This window comes from Nerophis lumbriciformis, linkage group LG18 (genome assembly GCF_033978685.3).
Source record: "Nerophis lumbriciformis linkage group LG18, RoL_Nlum_v2.1, whole genome shotgun sequence".
Taxonomy (NCBI): domain Eukaryota; kingdom Metazoa; phylum Chordata; class Actinopteri; order Syngnathiformes; family Syngnathidae; genus Nerophis; species Nerophis lumbriciformis.
Window position 1 is genome coordinate 497,501 of NC_084565.2, and position 24,612 is coordinate 522,112.

At 38.9% G+C, this 24,612-nt stretch overlaps 1 protein-coding gene across 2 annotated transcripts in view; it reads right to left on the bottom strand.

Annotated features, from left to right (window-relative positions):
* Positions 1-24,612, bottom strand: part of tgfbr3 (transforming growth factor, beta receptor III) — a 137,918-nt gene that overhangs the window by 104,696 nt on the left and 8,610 nt on the right. The window contains exon 2 of one of the 2 annotated variants that reach the window (XM_061977453.2): positions 22,232-22,374. In XM_061977453.2, coding sequence (XP_061833437.2) covers positions 22,232-22,292 — 61 coding nt within the window. In that variant the 5' untranslated portion in view covers positions 22,293-22,374. Of the gene's footprint in view, positions 1-452; positions 1,232-22,231; positions 22,375-24,612 lie in introns of those variants that run through there. The other variant, XM_061977452.2, reaches the window with a different exon arrangement.

Below are 24,612 nucleotides of genomic sequence, written 5' to 3' on the forward strand. Positions count from 1 at the left end.
CGCAGTTACAAAAAGGTTGGGGACCACTGATGTAAACCACAAGGAAGTCTTTTACATTTAGAAAATAATCATAATAATATGACTCCTTTAATGAGCCTTTTTTGTATGAAGATAGACCCGCAGTGCGCCTTATGATCCCAAAAATACGGTAAGAGGATTTCGCTTTTTAAAATGTTTATTAACGCAACAATATGGTAGCTAGAGTCAAGGATTTTTGTGATTTCTGATCCTTTGTGAGGGCACCAAAGGGGCTTGTGTGTGTGTGTTCAGCTAGTCGTTATTGTTTTGTCTTGTTATACAGTACTGTGTAGCACTTTATATTGAGTTTTAAAGTGTACAAACCTTCTGTCAGAGTTTGTAGGTGCCGAACCCCAAGATGCAGAGAAGGCGGAAGGCATTGTACGAGAAAACATGGTTTTAATGTTCAAAAATAAGAAAAGGAAAACACGAACCAGAAACCAGGAAGCAGGAACAGGAGTCAGGATCCAGGGAAAGCTTAACGCACACAGGTAGCAACGACAGCATACAGCAAACAACGACACGACAGGTAGGAACGACAATGATCCAGCAATGACTGGAGGAGAAGGCAGGTTTAAATAGTAGCTGGCTGATTGACACCAGGTGTGGCCAGGTGCCAATCAGCCACAGCTGAGGGGAAGCAGCACTCAGGGAGACACTCAGGAAACTAAGACAAACACAGAGAAAAAAAACTAAAACACAGTCAAACTGTCAGGGACAAGCCTGACACCTTCACTAAAATACGGAACCAATTATTCATATTTACATGGTTTCTTATGGAGAAGTTTGCTTCACTATACAAACTTTTCAATTTACGAACCCTGTTGAAGAAGCAGTGAAGTCAGTAAATGAAGGTTGCACAGTAAAAACTACTAACGTCCACATCGGAGGTCATCAATTTGCCGGTGCAACACGTGGTGACATTTTGGAAGTTGTTAAAGTGCCAAGGGGTGTCGGAGTGTTTCCATCAAAGCTCATAAAATGGCGTGTGGCATGTTTATCTTGGCTGCCTCCCAAGGCGCCGGGAGGGCAGGAGAGGCTTTCAAAGAAAAAAAAGTGAAGAGGTTCAAACTCGACGCTGACGCTTTTAGATTTGAAGACAGTCAATGTTTTAGTGGTGGTTGCTAGGGCAACAGGGCAGGTAGTGACCATGCCTTTGGAACGGTTCTTCTCCAAACCCAACAAGAAGAAGAAGGAGGGGAGAGAGAGAGAGAAGGTGACGGCCGTGACTGCAGGCCTGGTCCTCGGCCTCCTCAGACCGGCGGGCAGGATGAAGCAATAGGAGCAGGTTTCCATGACGACCAGCATTGGATGACAAATGTGTTTTGAAGTCATGTTGACGCTCCCCACCCAATGACAGCACCCGCCGACCCCACAGGAAGTAGACGTGTCCTAATAGTCAGTTAGGCTGCACAAACAAATCTCAATTCTAAACAGATGTTTTGTTTTTTTGAAAAATCCATTTTATTTTTTTTATAAAAAAGTTTTAGGTCATCTCCATGCAAGCAGAATGAGATTTTATCACCCGTTTTGAAATGTTTTTATCATTACATTATAACCGACTATCTGCGCAGATATTTAACATTTTGACGTACATATATACAGTGGTGGTGAAAAGTGTAGATACACTTGTAAAGAACATGATGTCATGGCTGTCTTGACTTTCTACAACTCTTATTCTGTTGTGATAGAGTGATTGGAGCACTTTTCTATCTCCACACAGTTTCTGCTTGTAAGTGCTCCGTGTGTGTGTTTGTTTTGCCATGGCGTCCCGTCCAAAAAGGTTTAAAAATGTACCGGTATTTTTCAGAAGCAGTATAGTACCGTTTTTGATTCATTAGTAGCGCGGTACTTTATTATGCAGTACAAACCTACTGCAAATGAATACTGACTACTAATAAGCAGTATCGGCCCTGAAAAAACCGTATCGGTCCATCTGTAATTATGATACCATGTAGGCAGAGTGGCTTTGAATGGAGAATGGATCCAGGAGTGGTTACGAGTCCAAAGACTAATAAATGTAGGAACAAAAGACAAGGCTCCACTCTTCTGTGGAAGTGGGCTCCTGTGATCACGTCCATCTTGTATTGCGCAACCACACACTGCTGGAACCTAGACAAGAGTTCATGCGCTCCGATTCAATCTCCATGTGCTCAAAACTACTTTCTGCATCCTCCTGGCAGCTCAGCATCGCTGCCAAAACCAAAAGTGCTCGTCTAGTATTTATCCTCGGCCCTGGAGAATCATCTTCTCATCCTTGCTGCAGCACAGCCAGCAGAGAAGCATGTAGTGAGCAGAGAGAGGCGTGTAGTGAGCAGAGAGAGGCGTGTAGTGATCAGAGAGAGGCGTGTAGTGATCAGAGAGAGGCGTGTAGTGATCAGAGAGAGGCATGTAGTGATCAGAGAGAGGCATGTAGTGATCAGAGAGAGGCATGTAGTGATCAGAGAGAGGCATGTAGTGATCAGAGAGAGGCATGTAGTGATCAGAGAGGCATGTAGTGATCAGAGAGAGGCGTGTAGTGATCAGAGAGAGGCGTGTAGTGATCAGAGAGGCGTGTAGTGATCAGAGAGGCGTGTAGTGATCAGAGAGAGGCGTGTAGTGATCAGAGAGAGGCGTGTAGTGATCAGAGAGAGGCGTGTAGTGATCAGAGAGAGGCATGTAGTGATCAGAGAGGCATGTAGTGAGCAGAGAGGCGTGTAGTGATCAGAGAGGCGTGTAGTGATCAGAGAGGCATGTAGTGATCAGAGAGAGGCATGTAGTGATCAGAGAGGCGTGTAGTGATCAGAGAGGCGTGTAGTGATCAGAGAGGCGTGTAGTGATCAGAGAGGCATGTAGTGATCAGAGAGGCATGTAGTGATCAGAGAGGCATGTAGTGATCAGAGAGGCATGTAGTGATCAGAGAGGCGTGTAGTGATCAGAGAGGCATGTAGTGATCAGAGAGGCATGTAGTGATCAGAGAGGCATGTAGTGATCAGAGAGGCATGTAGTGATCAGAGTAATTGGAGGAGGAGGAGTGAAAGTGGACAGACTTGAGTGGGCGGGGCCAAAGACCAAAGCAGATGTTGGTGTGATTGATGCCAGAGTTGCTAAGCAGAGAAACTTTGCTTGTTGCCGTAGCGACGGGAGTCCTTGCTTGTGTCTCGCTACACTCACGCCTTTATTTTGAAGAGGCCTCTTACTCCTGCTCATATCACCCACTTAATAGTCCTGCTCATATCACCCAGTGGGGTGCTATAAAGTGGACTACAGTAAACATACACAACAACAACTAACTAAGTCAGTGGGGTGCTGTAAAGTGGACTACAGTAAATGTACACAACAACAACAACATCTAACTAAGTCAGTGGGGTGCTATAAAGTGGACTACAGTAAATGTACACAACAACAACAACATCTAACTAAGTCAGTGGGGTGCTATAAAGTGGACTACAGTAAACAAACAACAACAACATCTAACTAAGTCAGTGGGGTGCTATAAAGTGGACTACAGTAAACAAACAACAACAACATCTAACTAAGTCAGTGGGGTGCTATAAAGTGGACTACAGTAAACAAACAACAACAACATCTAACTAAGTCAGTGGGGTGCTATAAAGTGGACTACAGTAAACAAACAACAACAACAACTAACTAAGTCAGTGTAGTGCTATAAAGTGGACTACAGTAAACGTACACGACAACAACAACTAACTAAGTCAGTGTGGTGCTATAAAGTGGAGTACAGTAAACATACACAACAACAACTAACTAAGTCAGTGGGGTGCTATAAAGTGGACTACAGTAAATGTACACAACAACAACAACATCTAACTAAGTCAGTGGGGTGCTATAAAGTGGACTACAGTAAACAAACAACATCTAACTAAGTCAGTGGGGTGCTATAAAGTGGACTACAGTAAACAAACAACAACATCTAACTAAGTCAGTGGGGTGCTATAAAGTGGACTACAGTAAACGTACACAACAACAACATCTAACTAAGTCAGTGGGGTGCTATAAAGTGGACGACAGTAAACAAACAACAACAACATCTAACTAAGTCAGTGGGGTGCTATAAAGTGGACTACAGTAAACAAACAACAACAACAACTAACTAAGTCAGTGGGGTGCTATAAAGTGGACTACAGTAAACGTACACAACAACAACAACAACATCTAACTAAGTCAGTGGGGTGCTATAAAGTGGACGACAGTAAATGTACACAACAACAACAACAACTAAGTCAGTGGGGTGCTATAAAGTGGACTACAGTAAACATACACAACAACAACATCTAACTAAGTCAGTGGGGTGCTATAAAGTGGACGACAGTAAACAAACAACAACAACATCTAACTAAGTCAGTGGGGTGCTATAAAGTGGACTACAGTAAACAAACAACAACAACAACAACTAACTAAGTCAGTGGGGTGCTATAAAGTGGACTACAGTAAACGTACACAACAACAACAACATCTAACTAAGTCAGTGGGGTGCTATAAAGTGGACGACAGTAAACGTACACAACAACAACAACAACTAAGTCAGTGGGGTGCTATAAAGTAGACTACAGTAAACATACACAACAACAACAACTAACTAAGTCAGTGTGGTGCTATAAAGTGGACTACAGTAAACGTACACAACAACAACAACAACAACAACTAACTAAGTCAGTGTGGTGCTATAAAGTGGACTACAGTAAACGTACACAACAACAACAACTAACTAAGTCAGTGTGGTGCTATAAAGTGGACTACAGTAAATGTACACAACAACAACAACTAACTAAGTCAGTGTGGTGGTATAAAGTGGACTACAGTAAACGTACACAACAACAACAACTAACTAAGTCAGTGTGGTGGTATAAAGTGGACTACAGTAAACGTACACAACAACAACAACTAACTAAGTCAGTGTGGTGCTATAAAGTGGACTACAGTAAATGTACACAACAACAACAACTAACTAAGTCAGTGTGGTGGTATAAAGTGGACTACAGTAAACGTACACAACAACAACAACTAACTAAGTCAGTGTGGTGCTATAAAGTGGACTACAGTAAATGTACACAACAACAACAACTAACTAAGTCAGTGTGGTGGTATAAAGTGGACTACAGTAAACGTACACAACAACAACAACTAACTAAGTCAGTGTGGTGGTATAAAGTGGACTACAGTAAACGTACACAACAACAACTAACTAAGTCAGTGTGGTGGTACAAAGTGGACTACAGTAAACGTACACAACAACAACAACAACTAACTAAGTCAGTGGGGTGCTATAAAGTGGACTACAGTAAACGTACACAACAACAACAACAACTAACTAAGTCAGTAGGGTGCTATAAAGTGGACTACAGTAAACGTACACAACAAAAACAACAACAACTAACTAAGTCAGTGTGGTGCTATAAAGTGGACTACAGTAAATGTACACAACAACAACAACATCTAACTAAGTCAGTGGGGTGCTATAAAGTGGACTACAGTAAATGTACACAACAACAACAACTAACTAAGTCAGTGGGGTGCTATAAAGTGGACTACAGTAAACGTACACAACAACAACAACAACTAACTAAGTCAGTAGGGTGCTATAAAGTGGACTACAGTAAATGTACACAACAACAACAACATCTAACTAAGTCAGTGGGGTGCTATAAAGTGGACTACAGTAAATGTACACAACAACAACAACAACATCTAACTAAGTCAGTGGGGTGCTATAAAGTGGACTACATACAGTAAATGACAACATAGGAGAAGTGTGTTTTGGTTCTTGAGTCATTTCCAGTCTCTTCCCGCACAAAGCGATCCGGGCGCTGAGCTGATATCGTCTTCTGGTGCTCATGATATCAGGCCAGCCTTCCGTTAATCCCGCCCACTTTCCCTTCCAGTAAGCAGGCCAGCACACAAGCAAGTAAGTCCCAGTCAGTAATGGGAGACATCTGTGGTGGGGGGGGCTTTCCACTGGGGGCGAGCGGGGGGCCCCGCAAAGGCAGAGAGAGCAACAGTAAGAAGATGACTCACTCTTCTCCTGTCAGACGTCCTGGCTCTTCTTCTATTGTTCTTATAAAGGCAGACCCTTCCAGGGGCTCCACCTTCACCCTATTGTTCTTATAAAGGCAGACCCTTCCAGGGGCCCCACCTTCACCCTTTTGTTCTTATAAAGGCAGACCCTTCCAGGGGCCCCACTTTCACCTTATTGTTCTTATAAAGGCAGACCCTTCCAGGGGCCCCACTTTCACCTTATTGTTCTTATAAAGGCAGACCCTTCCAGGGGCCCCACTTTCACCTTATTGTTCTTATAAAGGCAGACCCTTCCAGGGGCCCCACTTTCACCTTATTGTTCTTATAAAGGCAGACCCTTCCACGGGACCCACTTTCACCTTATTGTTCTTATAAAGGCAGACCCTTCCAGGGGTCCTACTTTCACCTTATTGTTCTTATAAAGGCAGACCCTTCCAGGGGCCCCACTTTCACCTTATTGTTCTTATAAAGGCAGACCCTTCCAGGGGCCCCACTTTCACCTTATTGTTCTTATAAAGGCAGACCCTTCCACGGGACCCACTTTCACCTTATTGTTCTTATAAAGGCAGACCTTTCCAGGGGACCCACTTTCACCTTATTGGTGTTATAAAGGCAGAGCCTTCCAGGGGTCCCACCTTCACCTTATTGTTGTTACAAAGGCAGACCCTTCCAGGGGACCCACTTTCACCTTATTGTTGTTATAAAGGCAGACCCTTCCAGGGGCCCCACTTTCACCTTATTGTTGTTATAAAGGCAGATTCTTCCAGGGGACCCACCTTCACTCTATCGTTGTTATAAAGGCAGACCCTTCAAAGGGCCCCACCTTCACCTTATTGTTCTTATAAAGGCAGACCCTTCCAGGGGACCCACTTTCACCTTATTGTTGTTATAAAGGCAGACCCTTTCAGGGGACCCACTTTCACCTTATTGTTGTTATAAAGGCAGACCCTTCCAGGGGCCCCACTTTCACCCTATGGTTGTTATAAAGGCAGACCCTTCCAGGGGCCCCACCTTCACCCTATTGTTCTTATAAAGGCAGACCCTTCCAGGGGCCCCACTTTCACCTTATTGTTCTTATGAAGGCAGACCCTTCCAGGGGCCCCAATTTCACCCTATTGTTCTTATAAAGGCAGACCCTTCCAGGGGGCCCAATTTCACCCTATTGTTCTTATAAAGGCAGACCCTTCCAGGGGCCCCACTTTCACCTTATTGTTCTTATAAAGGCAGACCCTTCCAGGGGCCCCACTTTCACCTTATTGTTCTTATAAAGGCAGACCCTTCCAGGGGCCCCACTTTCACCTTATTGTTCTTATAAAGGCAGACCCTTCCACGAGCCCCACTTTCACCTTATTGTTGTTATAAAGGCAGACCCTTCCAGGGGACCCACTTTCACCTTATTGTTGTTATAAAGGCAGAACCTTCCAGGGGCCCCACTTTCACCTTATTGTTGTTATAAAGGCAGACCCTTCCAGGGGACCCACTTTCACCCTATCGTTGTTATAAAGGCAGACCCTTCCAGGGGCCCCAATTTCACCCTATTGTTCTTATAAAGGCAGACCCTTCCAGGGGCCCCACTTTCACCTTATTGTTCTTATAAAGGCAGACCCTTCCAGGGGCCCCACTTTCACCTTATTGTTTTTATAAAGGCAGACCCTTCCAGGGGCCCCACTTTCACCTTATTGTTCTTATAAAGGCAGACCCTTCCAGGGGCCCCACTTTCACCTTATTGTTCTTATAAAGGCAGACCCTTCCACGAGCCCCACTTTCACCTTATTGTTGTTATAAAGGCAGACCCTTCCAGGGGTCCCACCTTCACCTTATTGTTGTTATAAAGGCAGACCCTTCCAGGGGACCCACTTTCACCTTATTGTTCTTATAAAGGCAGACCCTTCCAGGGGCCCCACTTTCACCTTATTGTTCTTATAAAGGCAGACCCTTCCAGGGGACCCACTTTCACCTTATTGTTCTTATAAAGGCAGACCCTTCCAGGGGCCCCACTTTCACCTTATTGTTCTTATAAAGGCAGACCCTTCCAGGGGTCCCACTTTCACCTTATTGTTGTTATAAAGGCAGACTCTTCCAGGGGTCCCACCTTCACCTTATTGTTGTTATAAAGGCAGATCCTTCCAGGGGACCCACTTTCACCTTATTGTTGTTATAAAGGCAGACCCTTCCAGGGGCCCCACTTTCACCTTATTGTTGTTATAAAGGCAGACTATTCCAGGGGCCCCACTTTCACCTTATTGTTCTTATAAAGGCAGACCCTTCCAGGGGTCCCACTTTCACCTTATTGTTCTTATAAAGGCAGACTCTTCCAGGGGTCCCACCTTCACCTTATTGTTGTTATAAAGGCAGATCCTTCCAGGGGACCCACTTTCACCTTATTGTTGTTATAAAGGCAGACCCTTCCAGGGGCCCCACTTTCACCTTATTGTTGTTATAAAGGCAGACTATTCCAGGGGACCCACCTTCACCCTATCGTTGTTATAAAGGCAGACCCTTCAAAGGGTCCCGCCTTCACCTTATTGTTGTTATAAAGGCAGACCCTTCCAGGGGCCCCACTTTCACCTTATTGTTGTTATAAAGGCAGACTATTCCAGGGGACCCACCTTCACCCTATCGTTGTTATAAAGGCAGACCGAAGGGTCCCGCCTTCACCTTATTGTTGTTATAAAGGCAGACCTTTCCAGGGGACCCACTTTCACCTTATTGGTGTTATAAAGGCAGAGCCTTCCAGGGGTCCCACCTTCACCTTATTGTTGTTACAAAGGCAGACCCTTCAAAGGGCCCCACCTTCACCTTATTGTTCTTATAAAGGCAGACCCTTCCAGGGGACGCACTTTCACCTTATTGTTGTTATAAAGGCAGACCCTTTCAGGGGACCCACTTTCACTTTATTGTTGTTATAAAGGCAGACCCTTCCAGGGGCCCCACTTTCACCCTATGGTTGTTATAAAGGCAGACCCTTCCAGGGGCCCCCCTTTCACCCTATTGTTGTTATAAAGGCAGACCCTTCCAGGGGTCCCACTTTCACCTTATTGTTGTTATAAAGGCAGACCCTTCTGTATTGTGTATATATATATATATATATATATATATATCAGTGGTTGTTAACCTGGGTTGGATGGAACCCTAGGGGTTCGGTGTGTCGGGCTCAGGGGTTCGGTGGAGGTCAAAACACACCTGACTCATCATGTAAATACAAACTTCTCCCTATCGGCGTATTACGGATACGACAACAGCAGAAGTCAGACTGATTTGCAGGTGTGTAATTTGTTGTGAGTTTATGCACTGTGTTGGTTTTGTTGTTTGAACAAGGTGATGTTCATGAACGCTTCATTTTGTGCACCAGTAATAAAACATGGTAACACTTTAGTATGGGGAACATATTCACCATTAATTAGTTGCTTATTAACATGCAAATTAGTAACATATTGGCTCTTAACTAGTCATTATTAAGTACTTATTAATGCCTTCTTTGGCATGGCCTTATTATAACCCTAACCCTCTAACCCTAACCCTCTACCCCTAACCCTAACCAAATAACTCTAAATTAAGTCTTTGTTACTTAGAATATGTTCCCCTAGTGTCCAAATAACTCTAAATGAAGTCTTTGTTACTTAGAATATGTTCCCCATACTAAAGTGTTACCAAAAACATATAACTTTGTCTTGAATTTGAAAAAAAAAAAAAAAACATTTTATTTTTCACTAAAGAAGGGTTTGGTGAATGTGCATATGAAACTGCTGGGGTTCAGTACCTACAACAAGGTTAAGAACCACTGATATATATATATATATATATATATATATACATATATATATATATACATATATATATATATATATATGTGTGTGTATATATATATATATATATATATATATATATATATATATATATATATACACACACACACACACATATATACATATATATATATATATATATATATATACACACACATATATATACATATACACACACACACACACACACACACACACACACACACACACACACACACACACACACACACACACACACACACACACACACACACACACACACACACACACACACACACACACACACACACATATATATATATATATATACAAACCCTGTTTCCATATGAGTTGGGAAATTGTGTTAGATGTAAATATAAACGGAATACAATGATTTGCAAATAATTTTCAACCCATATTCAGTTGAATATGCTACAAAGACAACATATTTGATGTTCAAACTGATAAACATTTTTTTTTTTGCAAATAATCATTAACTGTAGAATTTGATGCCAGCAACACGTGACAAAGAAGTTGGGAAAGGTGGCAATAAATACTGATAAAGTTGAGGAATGCTCATCAAACACTTATTTGGAACATCCCACAGGTGTGCAGGCTAATTGGGAACAGGTGGGTGCCATGATTGGGTATAAAAGTAGATTCCATGAAATGCTCAGTCATTCACAAACAAGGATGGGGCGAGGGTCACCACTTTGTCAACAAATGCGTGAGCAAATTGTTGGAACAGTTTAAGAAAAACCTTTCTCAAGCAGCTATTGCAAGGAATTTAGGGATTTCACCATCTACGCTCCGTAATATCATCAAAGGGTTCAGAGAATGTAGACAAATCACTGCACGTAAGCAGCTAAGCCTGTGACCTTCCATCCCTCAGGCTGTACTGCATCAACAAGCGACATCAGTGTGTAAAGGATATCACCACGTGGGCTCAGGAACACTTCAGAAACCCACTGTCAGTAACTACAGTTGGTCGCTACATCTGTAAGTGCAAGTTAAAACTCTCCTATGCAAGGCGAAAACCGTTTATCAACAACACCCAGAAACGCCGTCGGCTTCGTTGTGCCTGAGCTCATCTAAGATGGACTGATACAAAGTGGAAAAGTGTTCTGTGGTCTGACGAGTCCACATTTCAAATTGTTTTTGGAAACTGTGGACGTCGTGTCCTCCGGACCAAAGAGGAAAAGAACCATCCGGATTGTTGTAGGTGCAAAGTGTAAAAGGCAGCATGTGTGATGGTATGGGGTTGTATTAGTGCCCAAGACATGGGTAACTTACACATCTGTGAAGGCACCATTAATGCTGAAAGGTACATACAGCTTTTGGAGCAACATATGTTGCCATCCAAGCAACGTTACCATGGACGCCCCTGCTTATTTCAGCAAGACAATGCCAAGCCACGTGTTACATCAACGTGGCTTCATAGTAAAAGAGTGCGGGTACTAGACTGGCCTGCCTGTAGTCCAGACATTGAAAATGTGTGGCGCATTGTGAAGCCTAAAATAGCAGAAGGGAGACCCCCGGACTGTTGAACAACTTAAGCTGTACATCAAGCAAGAATGGGAAAGAATTCCACCTGAGAAGCTTCAAAAATGTGTCTCCTCAGTTCCCAAACCTTTACTGAGTGTTGTTAAAAGGAAAGGCCATGTAACACAGTGGTGAACATGCCCTTTCCCAACTACTTTGGCACGTGTTGCAGCCAGGAAATTCTAAGTTAATTATTATTTGCAAAAAAAAAAAAATGTTTATGAGTTTGAACATCAAATATGTTGTCTTTGTAGCATATTCAATTGAATATGGGTTGAAAAGGATTTGCAAATCATTGTATTCCGTTTATATTTACATCTAACACAATTTCCCAACTCATATGGAAACAGGGTTTGTACATATACATATTCATACAAATATGACAACTTCCTTAAAGTTTTGTAATCAATCATAAATATCAAGCAGCTAAAATGCAGCTACCATGACTAAGTGTGAGAGTGTTTTGCACATTTCCCATAATGCTTTGTAATGGATTTAAATGGCTGTCATTTTGAATGAGTTTATGGTGAATGGATGTTTTTATGATATCTAGAAAGTTCAGTGAGCAGGTTGTGTTATGTGTGTTGACATTTTGTGTCGGTTGTTTTTTGCACCATGACTAGGGAAGGTTGTTTGCATTGGGCCATATAAGTAAATGATGTGCATAGTTTTTCCTTGAGGCATAATTAACGGTCGTTGGCATGTACTACATGTATTACCAACATTGTAGTATTAATCATCACCTTCAATGTTGTGTACTGACTGTGACAATACTGACAGTTGTTACATTATAACTTGTTATTAGTCTACTTATTAATATCTGCTTACTTTCTGCTGCAACATCCATTTGTACTTCCTAAACTTGACTTACTTTTTCTCTTGTTTCAAGCTAGTTTAGTAGTTAGCTATTAGTGTGTGTACTATGTTTAGCATCGTCCTCCAGTGATAAGGTTGCTTGATAATGATACTTTAGACACTAAGAAATGCAGTTTATTTGTCGTAATGGAGGTGATTTCCAGGGTCTAAATGGGTTCCATTCGGACCTTGTTGGTACTTGAAGAGTACCGGATTAGGATGGGGGATCGGGGGGTTGGGGGGGACAAGAGTACCTTCTAACCCTCCTGTGGGTTAGGATGGGCGGTCAACTCATTGTCCAGCACAGCTCTTAGGGCATCAGGAAGTAAGAGTTACACAATAAAAAAATGACTTTTTTTGGTAGACAAAAATATAAAAGTGTTCTTCTTGAGGCGCTGCTGTGATGCAATCATGGATTATGTTGGCGCCGGTGAAAAGTGCTCCAAGCAAACTTCTTTTTTTACACTTTGATTCATCGTTGAGTCAACAACTCTCACTGGCCTCATCAAAACATCTCTCCTTTTTTTCCCCTCTACACTCAGAATTGTTCTGTAAAAAGTTTTATTTGAAGATAAACATTACAAACCTAAAGCAGGCGTGTCTCAAAGGGCTGCACAAAAACATCCATTTACAGCCGGGTGGCAATTCTTACTCATCCTGATTCAGAATTTTTTTTAATTGAAAAAATATTAAAAAAAAAAAAAGATGAGTGGAATGTGTTGATTTTGGAATGCTTTGAATAGCTTGAAAAATGTGGAAATTGGGCAACTTGGAAAAATGTCCCATTCATTTCAATGGGAACTTCCTGGAAATTTGGGGAAAAGCGGGATTTTTTTTAAATGATTGGGAGCATGAATGTCCTGAATGAGCTGAATTGGTTGGTGTTAGAATTGTTTAAATCGGGCAAGAAATGTTGAAGTAGTAAATGGTATTAGGGAATTTCGAGAAAATTGGGAATTTTTTTGAACTTGGAAAAATGGTAGTTTGAATTTCCAGGATGAGTTGAATGGGTTGAAGAATGTGGGAATTGTGGGAGTTTGAATAATGGCCAATTCAATTTGAATGGGGAAAATGCAACAACAACAAAAAAAAAAGGAATTATGGGAAATCCGGGAATTTATTTTAAAATTGTTGAGGTAGAGCACACAACTCCTGAACAGGCTGAATATTTTCAAGTTGCAACAGTTTGAATCAGAGGACACATGTGGGAGATGTGGAACTTTGAAGAATGTACCATTTGTTTCAATGGGAATTTCAGAAAAAATTGGGAATTTCGGGAAATGCGGGAATTTTTTTGAAATTGGTAAAACATTTAAATGGTCTGAATGAGTTGAAATGGTTGGTGTTGGAATTTTTCAAATCGGTGGAGAAATGTTGAAGAAGTGACATTGAATTGAGTAATTGTATTACGGAATTCCTGGAATTTCGGGAAAAGTGGGAATTTATCCAGTTAAAAAAACAACTTTATTTTTTGTCCTGATTAAGAGGAATGTTTTGACGGTGGAACACTTGAAATGTGTTGCAAAATGTGGACGGAGTAGTCGCCAGAAAAAAAAGGTGGAAATAGGGCTTTGGAAAAGCAGGAATTCTGGAAAATCCTGGAATTTTTTTGAACTTGGAAAAATGATAGTTTGAATTTCCAGAATGGTGGAATGTGTTGAAGGTGGAATGCTTTGAATAGGTTGAAGAATGTGGAAATGGTGGAAGTTTGAAAAATGGCCAACTCATTTTGAATGGGATAAAATGTCCCAAAAACCAGGAATTCTGGGAAATCTGGGAATTTTTGTAATTTGTCAAGGGAAAGCCTGCCATTCCCGAATAGGCTGAACAGTTTGAAGTTGGAACGCTTTGAATCGCATAAAAAATGTGGAAGGTGGAGTGTTTCAAAATCTGGAGAAGAAGAAGTAGTTGAATAAATATATGAATGTTGGTGTAGAAAAGCATGTGTGAATGTTTTGGAGCATTCACACAATAATAATAATAATAATAATAATAATTATAATAAATAGAAGAATGATGGTGTGGAAAAGCATGTGTGTGAATGTTTTGGAGCATTCACACAATAATAATAATAATAAATAGAAGAATGTTGGTGTAGAAAAACGTGTGAATGTTTTGGAGCATTCACACAATAATAATAATAATTATAATAATAATTGTGAAGTGAAGTGAATTATATTTATATAGCGCTTTTCTCTAGTGACTCAAAGCGCTTTACATAGTAAAAGCCAATATCTAAGTTCCATTTAAAGCAGTGTGGGTGGCACTGGGAGCAGGTGGGTAAAGTGTCTTGCCCAAGGACACAACAGCAGTGACTAGGATGGCGGAAGCGGGGATTGAACCTGGAACCCTCAAGTTCCTGGCACGGCCACTCTACCAACCGAGCTATACCGCCCCAATAATAATAATAATTAAATAGAAGAATGTTGGTGTAGAAAAGCACGTGTGTGAATGTTTTGGAGCATTCACACAATAATAATAATAATAATAATAATAATAATAATAATAACAAATAGAAGAATGTTGGTGTAGAAAAGCATATGTGTGGATGTTTTGGAGCATTCACACAATAATAATAATAATAATAATAATAATAATAATAATAATAATAAATAGAAGAATGTTGGTGTAGAAAAGCATATGTGTGAATGTTTTGGAGCATTCACACAATAATAATAATAATAATAATAATAATAATAATAAATAGAAGAATGTTTGTGTAGAAAAGCATATGTGTGAATGTTTTGGAGCATTCACACAATAATAATAATAATAATAATAATAATAATAATACATAGAAGAATGATGGTGTAGAAAAGCATATGTGTGAATATTTTGGAGCCTTCACACAATAATAATAATGATAATAATAATAATAATAATACATAGAAGAATGATGGTGTAGAAAAGCATATGTGTGAATGTTTTGGAGCATTCACTACTACTACTACTACTAATAATAATAATAATAATAAAATAAAAATAGAAGACTGTTGGTGTAGAAAAGCATATGTGTGAATGTTTTGGAGCATTCACACAATAATAATAATAATAATAATAATAATAATAATAAATAGAAGAATGTTGGTGTAGAAAAGCATATGTGTGAATGTTTTGGAGCATTCACACAATAATAATAATAATAATAATAATAATAAATAGAAGAATGTTGGTGTAGAAAAGCATATGTGTGAATGTTTTGGAGCATTCACACAATAATAATAATAACAATAATAATACATAGAAGAATTATGGTGTAGAAAAGCATATGTGTGAATGTTTTGGAGCATTCACACAATAATAATAATAATAATAATAATAATAATAATAATACATAGAAGAATGATGGTGTAGAAAAGCATATGTGTGAATGTTTTGGAGCGTTCACACAACTAGAATGATGAATAACAGACTTATTGAGAGTGACATAACAAATGACATCAAAATGTTTCACAAACTAAAACAAATGTTTATCAAATTAGAAAAAAAGCGATTTTCTGCAGCCTCCATGGCGAGTTTCACTCTGCCAAAGCGAGCGACTGGCTGAAACCTGGCCAGGATCCTGCCAGACTTCATTTCCCCGCAAAAAGACTCCGGTCTGGCCGCACATGAGAAGACCCTTCATAAAAACAGCGCCCGCTCGGGTCTGGCCCGGACTCTGGGTCACGTTACTCTAATCCAAGTCCAAGGTTAGGTTAGGTGAGGCCACTCCAGATGGGAGTGTTTGCACAGATGCTGCGGCCAAACTGCTGCATAGATATGAGATACCAACATGTCAAATGCTTGTGTGGGTTTCAGCAGGAAAAGGGCACTGGTGCACCTAAGGTGCAGCAAAGGTGCAAGAGAGCAGAAGAATGGGGAGGGAAGTGTCATTGTGTTGCAGATCCTGACTTTGTGGGACACACACACTCTTGGAGCAGGATTCACACACCAACCTTCAAGACAAGTCTTCATTATACACGTCTCAACCCCATAATGATATCAGTCCAATATCGCCAAACAAAAAAGATGATATCGGCTTGTGTGTCAAACCTGCGATACAAGCTGCAGTGTTGACCTAAATGTCCTCCAACAAGCACACGAGGTTGCTATTGTCTTCTATATTAGTCCATGCTAGGCTACGTATGAACCTCTGGCAGCTCGCAGCTACACAACAGCCAAGCTCACCGTAGCGCACAAGCTAGGCACACCTAATAATCATTGATCAATAAAAATAAAAAAATAAAAAAGAGTACATTTGTCAAAATAAACAAGTATCACATATAAAGTCTCTAAGGCAGGAGTGTGTTAGCAGCTATCCAGTAACAACCGTGTCCGCATCACAATCTTAAATCAATGTCACTTAAAACAAATGACCACTCTGACTCATTACACTTCATCAAACCTTTTATAACACCACTAAATAAATGTGTTCTAACACCACTAAATAATACAATACTAAACAATACAATACTAAGTAATACAATACTAAACAATACAATACTAAACAATACAATACAATACTAAAATAACAAAATACTAAACAATACAATAATAAACAATACAATACTAAATAATACAATACTAAACAGTACAATACTAAATAATACAATACTAAACAATACAATACTAAACACTACAATACAATACTAAATAATAAAATACTAAACAATACAATACTAAATAATAAAATACTAAACAATACAATACTAAATAATAAAATACTAAAAAATGCAATACTAAACAATACTAAATAATACAACACTAAATAATGCAATACTAAATTATACATCACTAAATAATGCAACACTAAATGATACAATACTAAATTATGCAATACTAAATAATACAATACTAAATAATACAATACTAAATTATACAATACTAAATTATAGAATACTAAATAATACAAGTGTGGACTGTGATTCCTGCTGATATCGTAACAAGGGCAAAGTAATATTGGTATCAGCCAATACTGGAGGCTGCAATATTGGTATCATGTGTGACAATAATGAGTATTGGCTCAAAGTGATCCAAAATCAATGTCATTGAAATGTTTCTATTAAATGCAGATCTACAGAAAGTGAGTCAAACTTCTTTCAACTTAAATGTGTGGACTTTAAGGGTCTTCAGTGGATGTAAAAACAAGAGCAATGACAGCGCTAAAGTATCTTGTATCAAATTGTGTGGTATCACAACTTGCAGATCATAAGGCGCACCTCACACACCTCTTTAAAAGACACTGTAACTTACATGTGGATTTCATTCTTTGTTCTTTTATCATTTCATCTGAATTATTTTATCTGTACATGTTGATTTTATTCTTTGTTGTTTAATCATTTTATTTTTATTATTTTATCTGTACATGTTGATTTTATTCTTTGTTGTTTAATCATTTTATTTTTATTATTTTATCTGTACATGTTGATTTTATTCTTTGTTGTTTAATAATTGTATTTAAATTATTTTATCTGTACATGTTGATTTTATTCTTTGTTGTTTATTTATTTTATTTAAATTATTTTATCTGTACATGTGGATTTTATTCTTTGTTCTTTTATCATTTTATTTGAGTTATTTCATCTGTACATGTTAATTTTATTCTTTGTTGTTTAATCATTTTATTTTTAATTATCGTATCTGAATATTAAAAAAGTGTCCTTGGGTTTTTTAAAAAGGCGCTTATAAATTAAATGTATTGTTATTATTATTATTATTATTACTTTTTCCTACGCTTTGAACACTGCGGCGTATAAAACGGTGCGGCTAATTTATGGGTTTTTCCTCGCATACAGCCATGTCTTGTGTTTAGTAGTTTTCATGGAACCCATGCAAAAGGTGTGTTATTGTTTGTGCTACGGCGCCATCTTTTGGACGAGTTCACTCACTGTAGATGTCGCGGGTTATAAATGTACTTCTTGTTTGAACGCCTTGAGCCGGAAGTAAAACTGTCCATAGCGTTTCTACTCGTATGGATTCTTCAGTCATCACTCCAAGCAACGTTTGTATGTTTTACAATATAACTAAAACTTTTCTTACTTACTAAAGTGTCCCATGTGTGATGTATGTAGGAGTGTTTTCATGCATATTTGTACCTGCTATTGTAATGTAATCAAGCTAGCGTAATTAGCATTAGCTAATACGCGAAGACATTTACGAATGTTAGTATTATTAACTTACATTATTTTTGTATTGTTTTCACTTTCGCAAATTCCTCAGTAAATTCACCAAAACATCAGCGTGGAGTTATTGAGTCTGTTTAGCTGATTGGAGAGCTAGCTTGCGCAGCTAGTGGGTCCATGACCATGACTTCTGTTTTGTTTGATCAGCCGTTTTACTGCCTTGTTACACTGTTTGGAAACAATTAAGGTATGTAAATATACATTAAGTCACTTCACAATGTATATATCTGTGACTTATAGTCTGAGGCGACTAAAATAGGGACAATATTGTTTTCTTGTCAAATTCAGTGGGTGTGGCTTATACAACGATGCACTCTATAGTCCACAGAGTACGGTGATATTGAACTGGTCCTGAAGGTAACTTTGTAAACCTGCAATTTCTGAGGTGGAGGGTATGTTTTTTTGTTGTGTTACAAAAATAAATGTTTTTCGATCCCTTAAACATAAATTAGTGGTGGCTTAGAACGGGCCAATCACAGGGAACCTGACGGAGCCTGGTGATTGGCACAGGTGGCGATAGGGGCGGAGCCTCCTCGCTGGAGGCCCAGGTGAACAAATGGAGTTGGAAATGTGAGCGTTGCGGACTGAAAAACCTCTTCTGCCTCCATTTATGTGTTGGAAATGATGTCAAAACAATAATAAAGAATGCATTTCAAACAGTCCAACCAACCAACAAGGTCAACACCTTCCTGCAGACCCTCAAGAGAAGCCACGTTGACCCAGACTTTTCTGATCCACAACCACACGTTGCCAGCCTGCAAAAAAGCCGCCACAAAAACCAAACGTAGCTCAGAGGCCATTTTCAGACCGACTGGAACGCACACAAGACGGGCTGGGACTCGGACTTGAAGAGTACGGCGAGACAAAGCGGTCTTCTCATTGTCCTGAGGAGCATTCTTCACAAAGGTCGAGGTGATGCTGGTCCAGTTCCCAGTTCTCAGCCAGCAGAAGGCTGCTCTTTGTACAGTAAAGATCAGAACTGCAACATTCCTGCCAGAGAGACGCCGCACTCACTCGCCTCAGCTGGCGGCCCTAGGTGACATCATCCTCACATTCACTGGAGAGACGCACTGAGCGCGCTCTGTTTCATCTTCCTCCAAGACACAAACCTCCAACTTTGTGTCCAACCAACAATTCATGGAGTTGCACCCAACAAAAAGAAAGCCCAAAAGCAGTGAAGTTGTCACCTTGTGTAAATGGTCAATAGAAAGAGAATACAACAAATCCTTTTCAACTTACATTCAATTGAATAGACTGCAAAGACAAGATATTTCATGTTCACACTCAGAAACTTTGTTCTTTTTTGCAAATATGAGCTCATTTGGAATTTGATGCCTGCAACGTGTTTCAAAAAAGCTGGCACAAGTGGCAAAAAAAGAGTGAGAAAGTTGAGAATTGCTCTTATTTGGAACATCCCACAGGTGAACAGGCAAATTGGGAACAGGTGGGTGCCATGATTGGGTATAAAAGTAGCTTCCATGAAATGCTCAGTCATTCACAAACAAGGACGGGGCGAGGGTCACCACTTTGTCAACAAATGCCTGAGCAAATTGTTTAAGAACAACATTTCTCAACAAGGAATTTAGGGATTTCACCATCTACGCTCCGTAATATCATCAAAAGGTTGAGAGAATCTGGAGAAATCACTGCACGTAAGCCATGATATTACACACCTTGGATCCCTCAGGCGCTACTGCATCAAAAAGCCACATCAGTGTGTAAAGGATATCAACACATGGGCTCAGGAACACTTCAGAAAAGCACTGTCAGTAACTACAGTTGGTCGCTACATCTGTAAGTGCAAGTTAAAACTCTACTATGCAAAGTGATAGCCATTTATCAATAACACCCGAACTCATCTAAGATGGACTGATGCAAAGTGGAAAAGTGTTCTGTGGTCTGACGAGTCCACATTTCAAATTGTTTTTGGAAACTGTGGACGTTGTGTCCTCTGGACCAAAGAGGAAAAGAACAATCCGGATTGTTCTAGGGTGAAAGTGTAAAAGGCAGCATGTGTGATGGTATGGGGGTGTATTAGTGGCCAAGACATGGGTAACTTACACATCTGTGAAGGCACCATTAATGCTGAAAGGTACATACAGCTTTTGGAGCAACATATGTTGCCATCCAAGCAACGTTATCATGGACGCCCCTGCTTATTTCAGCAAGGTGTTACAACAGCGTGGCTTCATAGTAAAAGTGTGCGGGTAATAGACTGGCCTGCCTGTAGTCCAGACATTGAAAATGTGTGAAGGCTAAAATATGAGAAAGGAGACTGTTGAACAACTTAAGCTGTACATCAAGCAAGAATGGGAAATAATTCCACTTCAAAAATGTGTCTCCTCAAACCTTTACTGAGTGTTGTTAAAAGGAAAGGCCATGTAACACACTGGTAAAAATGCCTTTTTTGCAATGTGTTGCTGCCATTCAATTCCAAGTTCATGATTATTTGCAAAAAATACCAAAGTTTCTCAGTGTGAACATGAAATATCTTGTCTTTGCAGTCTATTCAATTGAATATAAGTTGAAAAAGATTTGTTGTATTCTCTTTTTATTGACCATTTACACAAGGTGACAACGTCACTGCTTGTGTACTTTGTATTTGCAAACAGTAAAAAGTTGCACATCACAAATCTTTTTTTTCCTTTGGTTACGACTCAACTTCAATCTTATGTCCCAGAAAAATGTTAGAAGGCTTTTTATTGGTCAGTAAGTGTCACCCTAGTCTCTGGTATCCACCAAGCCATTTTCTACCGCTTGTCCCTCTTGGGTTTTCCCTCCAAACGTGTAGAAAGAGGAAGTAGTCGTGCCATCCTCCCAGACTGGCCAATAGGACGACTCTAACATATTGTTCAAAAGAGGCCCCGCCCACAATCAAGATACGATTTGTAACCAAAATACGATTTGTAAACAAAAAATTATTTGTAAACTATTTCAGAACAAAAAACAATTTGTGAATAAATAACGGTTTGCAGCCAACATTATCATTTTTAACCAAAAGTAGTTTGTAAACGATTTGAAAACAAAAACTTTTTGCATCTAAATATGTTTATTTCAACACAATAAAATGATTCGCAACAAAAAATATTTGCAACCAAACAAAACCAATTTGAAATATAATAATATAATATATTTGTAATAAAAAAAACAATTTAGAATCAAAAAACAATTTGTAAACAAACAAAAAAAAAGTTTTCCACCGAAGAAAAAGATTAAGAAAGACTAATATTATTTGCAGCCAAAAATATCGATTTGCAGGAAAGAAAGGATTCTTAACCAAAGAAAATGCGTAACTACAAAACTGATTTTAAAATTAAAAACGATTTTGAAACAAAAAACGTTTTGCTGCCAAAAATATTTAATCGCAAAACCCAGAAAACTAAGTGAAACAAAAAAAAATATTTCCAAACAAACAATTTTAAAACTAAAGTTTTCCATTATTTCTTAACAACAAAACGATTTGCAGCTAAAAAAAAATTAAATTTCACAAAAATCAATTTGTAACCAAAAACACCAAAAATAATTTGTATACAAAAAATTATTTTAAAACACAAAACGATTTGTAACAACAACAAAAACGATTTTGAAACATTAAAACGATTTGCAGCCCCCAAAAATATAATGATTTGCAACTAAAAAACGATTTGTAACCAATTACAAATTCTAATCAAATCTTTTTTAGTTTGAAAGTATTGTTTTATTTTGAAAATAAAGGTTGCACAAAAAGAGGCCAACTGAGCGTGTAAATCTCCCCCCACACGCCCACTGATGACACACTTGTCAGCACTTTACAAGCCCCTCCCACTCCCAGCCTGACACGCCCAGGCGGCGAGGACGTGCAGGTGAGCGTCTTACCTGCAGACGCCAGGTGGCAGGCGGCCAGCAGCAAGAAGGCGAAGGTGCATCTCCTGGCCATTGTTCCAAGACGTAGGAGGACAATATTTGGGCAGTCCGCCTTTCCTTTCCTTCTCCTTGCCAACAGGAAGTCCCAGCTCTGCCTGCCAAGTCAACAAAGGAGGAGAAAGTGTTTAGAGGCCCCCTGCTGGCATGGAGGGAAGCGCTAGATTGGTGAGAGGGATTAGTGCTGCAGGGTTCATTGGGAGTCACACACACTTCACACACTCACTCAGGCGCAGCTTTGGAACACGCCGAGAGTTGTTAGCACACGCCCACTGAGGGCAGAGGTGTTTAGCTAGATTAGCCTACTATCAAAATGACTTGAAAAGTCTTATATAAGTGTTATAATGAAGACAACACATGATGTAAGTGTCTATATTAGCCTACTATCAAAATGACTTTAAAAGTCTTATATAAGCGTTATAATGAAGACAACACATGATGTGTCTATATTAGCCTACTATCAAAATGACTTTAAAAGTATTATATAAGTGTTATAATGAAGAAAACACATCATGTAAGTGTCTGTATTAGTTACAGTATATTAGCCTACTATCAAAATGACTTTAAAAGTCTTATAAGTGTTATAATGAAGACAACATATTATGTAAGTGTCTATATTAGCTATATTAGCCTACTATCAAAAAGACTTGAAAAGTCTTATATAAGTGTTATAATGAAGACAACACATGATGTAAGTGTCTATATTAGCCTACTATCAAAATGACTTGAAAAGTCTTATATAAGTGTTATAATGAAGACAACACATGATGTAAGTGTCTATATTAGCCTACTATCAAAATGACTTTAAAAGTGTTATAATGAAGACAACACATGATGTGTCTATATTAGCCTACTATCAAAATGACTTTAAAAGTTATATAAGTGTTATAATGAAGACAACACATGATGTAAGTGTCTATATTAGTTATATTAGCCTACTATCAAAATGACATTAAAAGTCTTATATAAGTGTTATAATGAAGACAACACATGATGTAAGTGTCTATATTAGTTATATTAGCCTACTATCAAAATGACATTAAAAGTCTTATATAAGTGTTACAATGAAGACAACACATGATGTAAGTGTCTATATTAGCCTACTATCAAAATGACTTTAAAAGTCTTATATAAGTGTTATAATGAAGACAACACATAATGTAAGTGTCTATATTAGCCTACTATCAAAATGACTTTGTGTCGCGGGCTAACACAAATCTTTGTTGACAGAAATGTTGAAATGTAATATTTATTCTACACATTTGTACAACATTGTAAAACATTTGGTAATTTGCTGTGGTCTGGAACAACATGGCGCACAAACAACTATCAGAAATGAAGCCAATATTATATACAGATAATGTGTCACGAGACATGCAAATATAAATTTACATAAGTAAAATAAATTAAATGAGCTCAAATATAGCTACAAACGAGACATAGTGATGCAATATGTACATACAGCTAGCCTAAATAGCATGCTAGCATGGTTTAGCTTGCAGTCATGCACTGAGCAAACATGCCTGATTAGCACTCCACACAAGTCAATAACATCAACAAAGTTCACATTTGTGCATTCATGCACAGTATAAAAGGTTTGGTGGACAAAATGAGACAAAAAAGAAGTGGCATAAAACATGTCTTTCTGTGGCAGCGTGGGAGAAAGTTGTACATGTAAACATACTGTTGTGTCACGGGCCACACAATTATGGTGAGTTCGAGGTCTGCCCAAATTAGTAGGACAAAAGGTTGCTGGTCAAATACTGTCATCAGTGAAGCATAAACACAAACATATTCAACTATTAGGAAGGTTTGAACCTTGTTTACACTAAATATGTTTCCATTTTTGAGGGCGGAGCTAAAGATCCGACGTTGCCAACCCCCGATATAGACGAAGGAGTCCCTCTGTATTAATGGTATTATTATTATTATCATCATCATTATGGCTTATGGAGGAACAGTTTTAGTTTCTTGCACGGTCAAAAAAACACCTATAAATCCTTGCTGCACTTAATGGACTCTTCTTTCTCCACCCCTGCACAAAGTTTCAAAATAAAAGCTCTTGGCAGAGGTAATAAAGAAAGGATTGTAACATGAAACTAGTGTTGGAACAATAACAATATTTTGGTACCGGTACTAAAATTATTTTGGTACTTTTCTAAATAAAGGGTACCACAAAAAAAAAGTCATTATTGTCTTTATTGTAACAACAAATGTTAGTGTACATGAAACATATGTTTATTATTGTCATTTAGTCCTTAAATAAAATAGTCAACTTGTCTTTTAGTAGTAAGTAAACAAACAAAGACTCTTAATTAGTCGTATGCAGTAACATA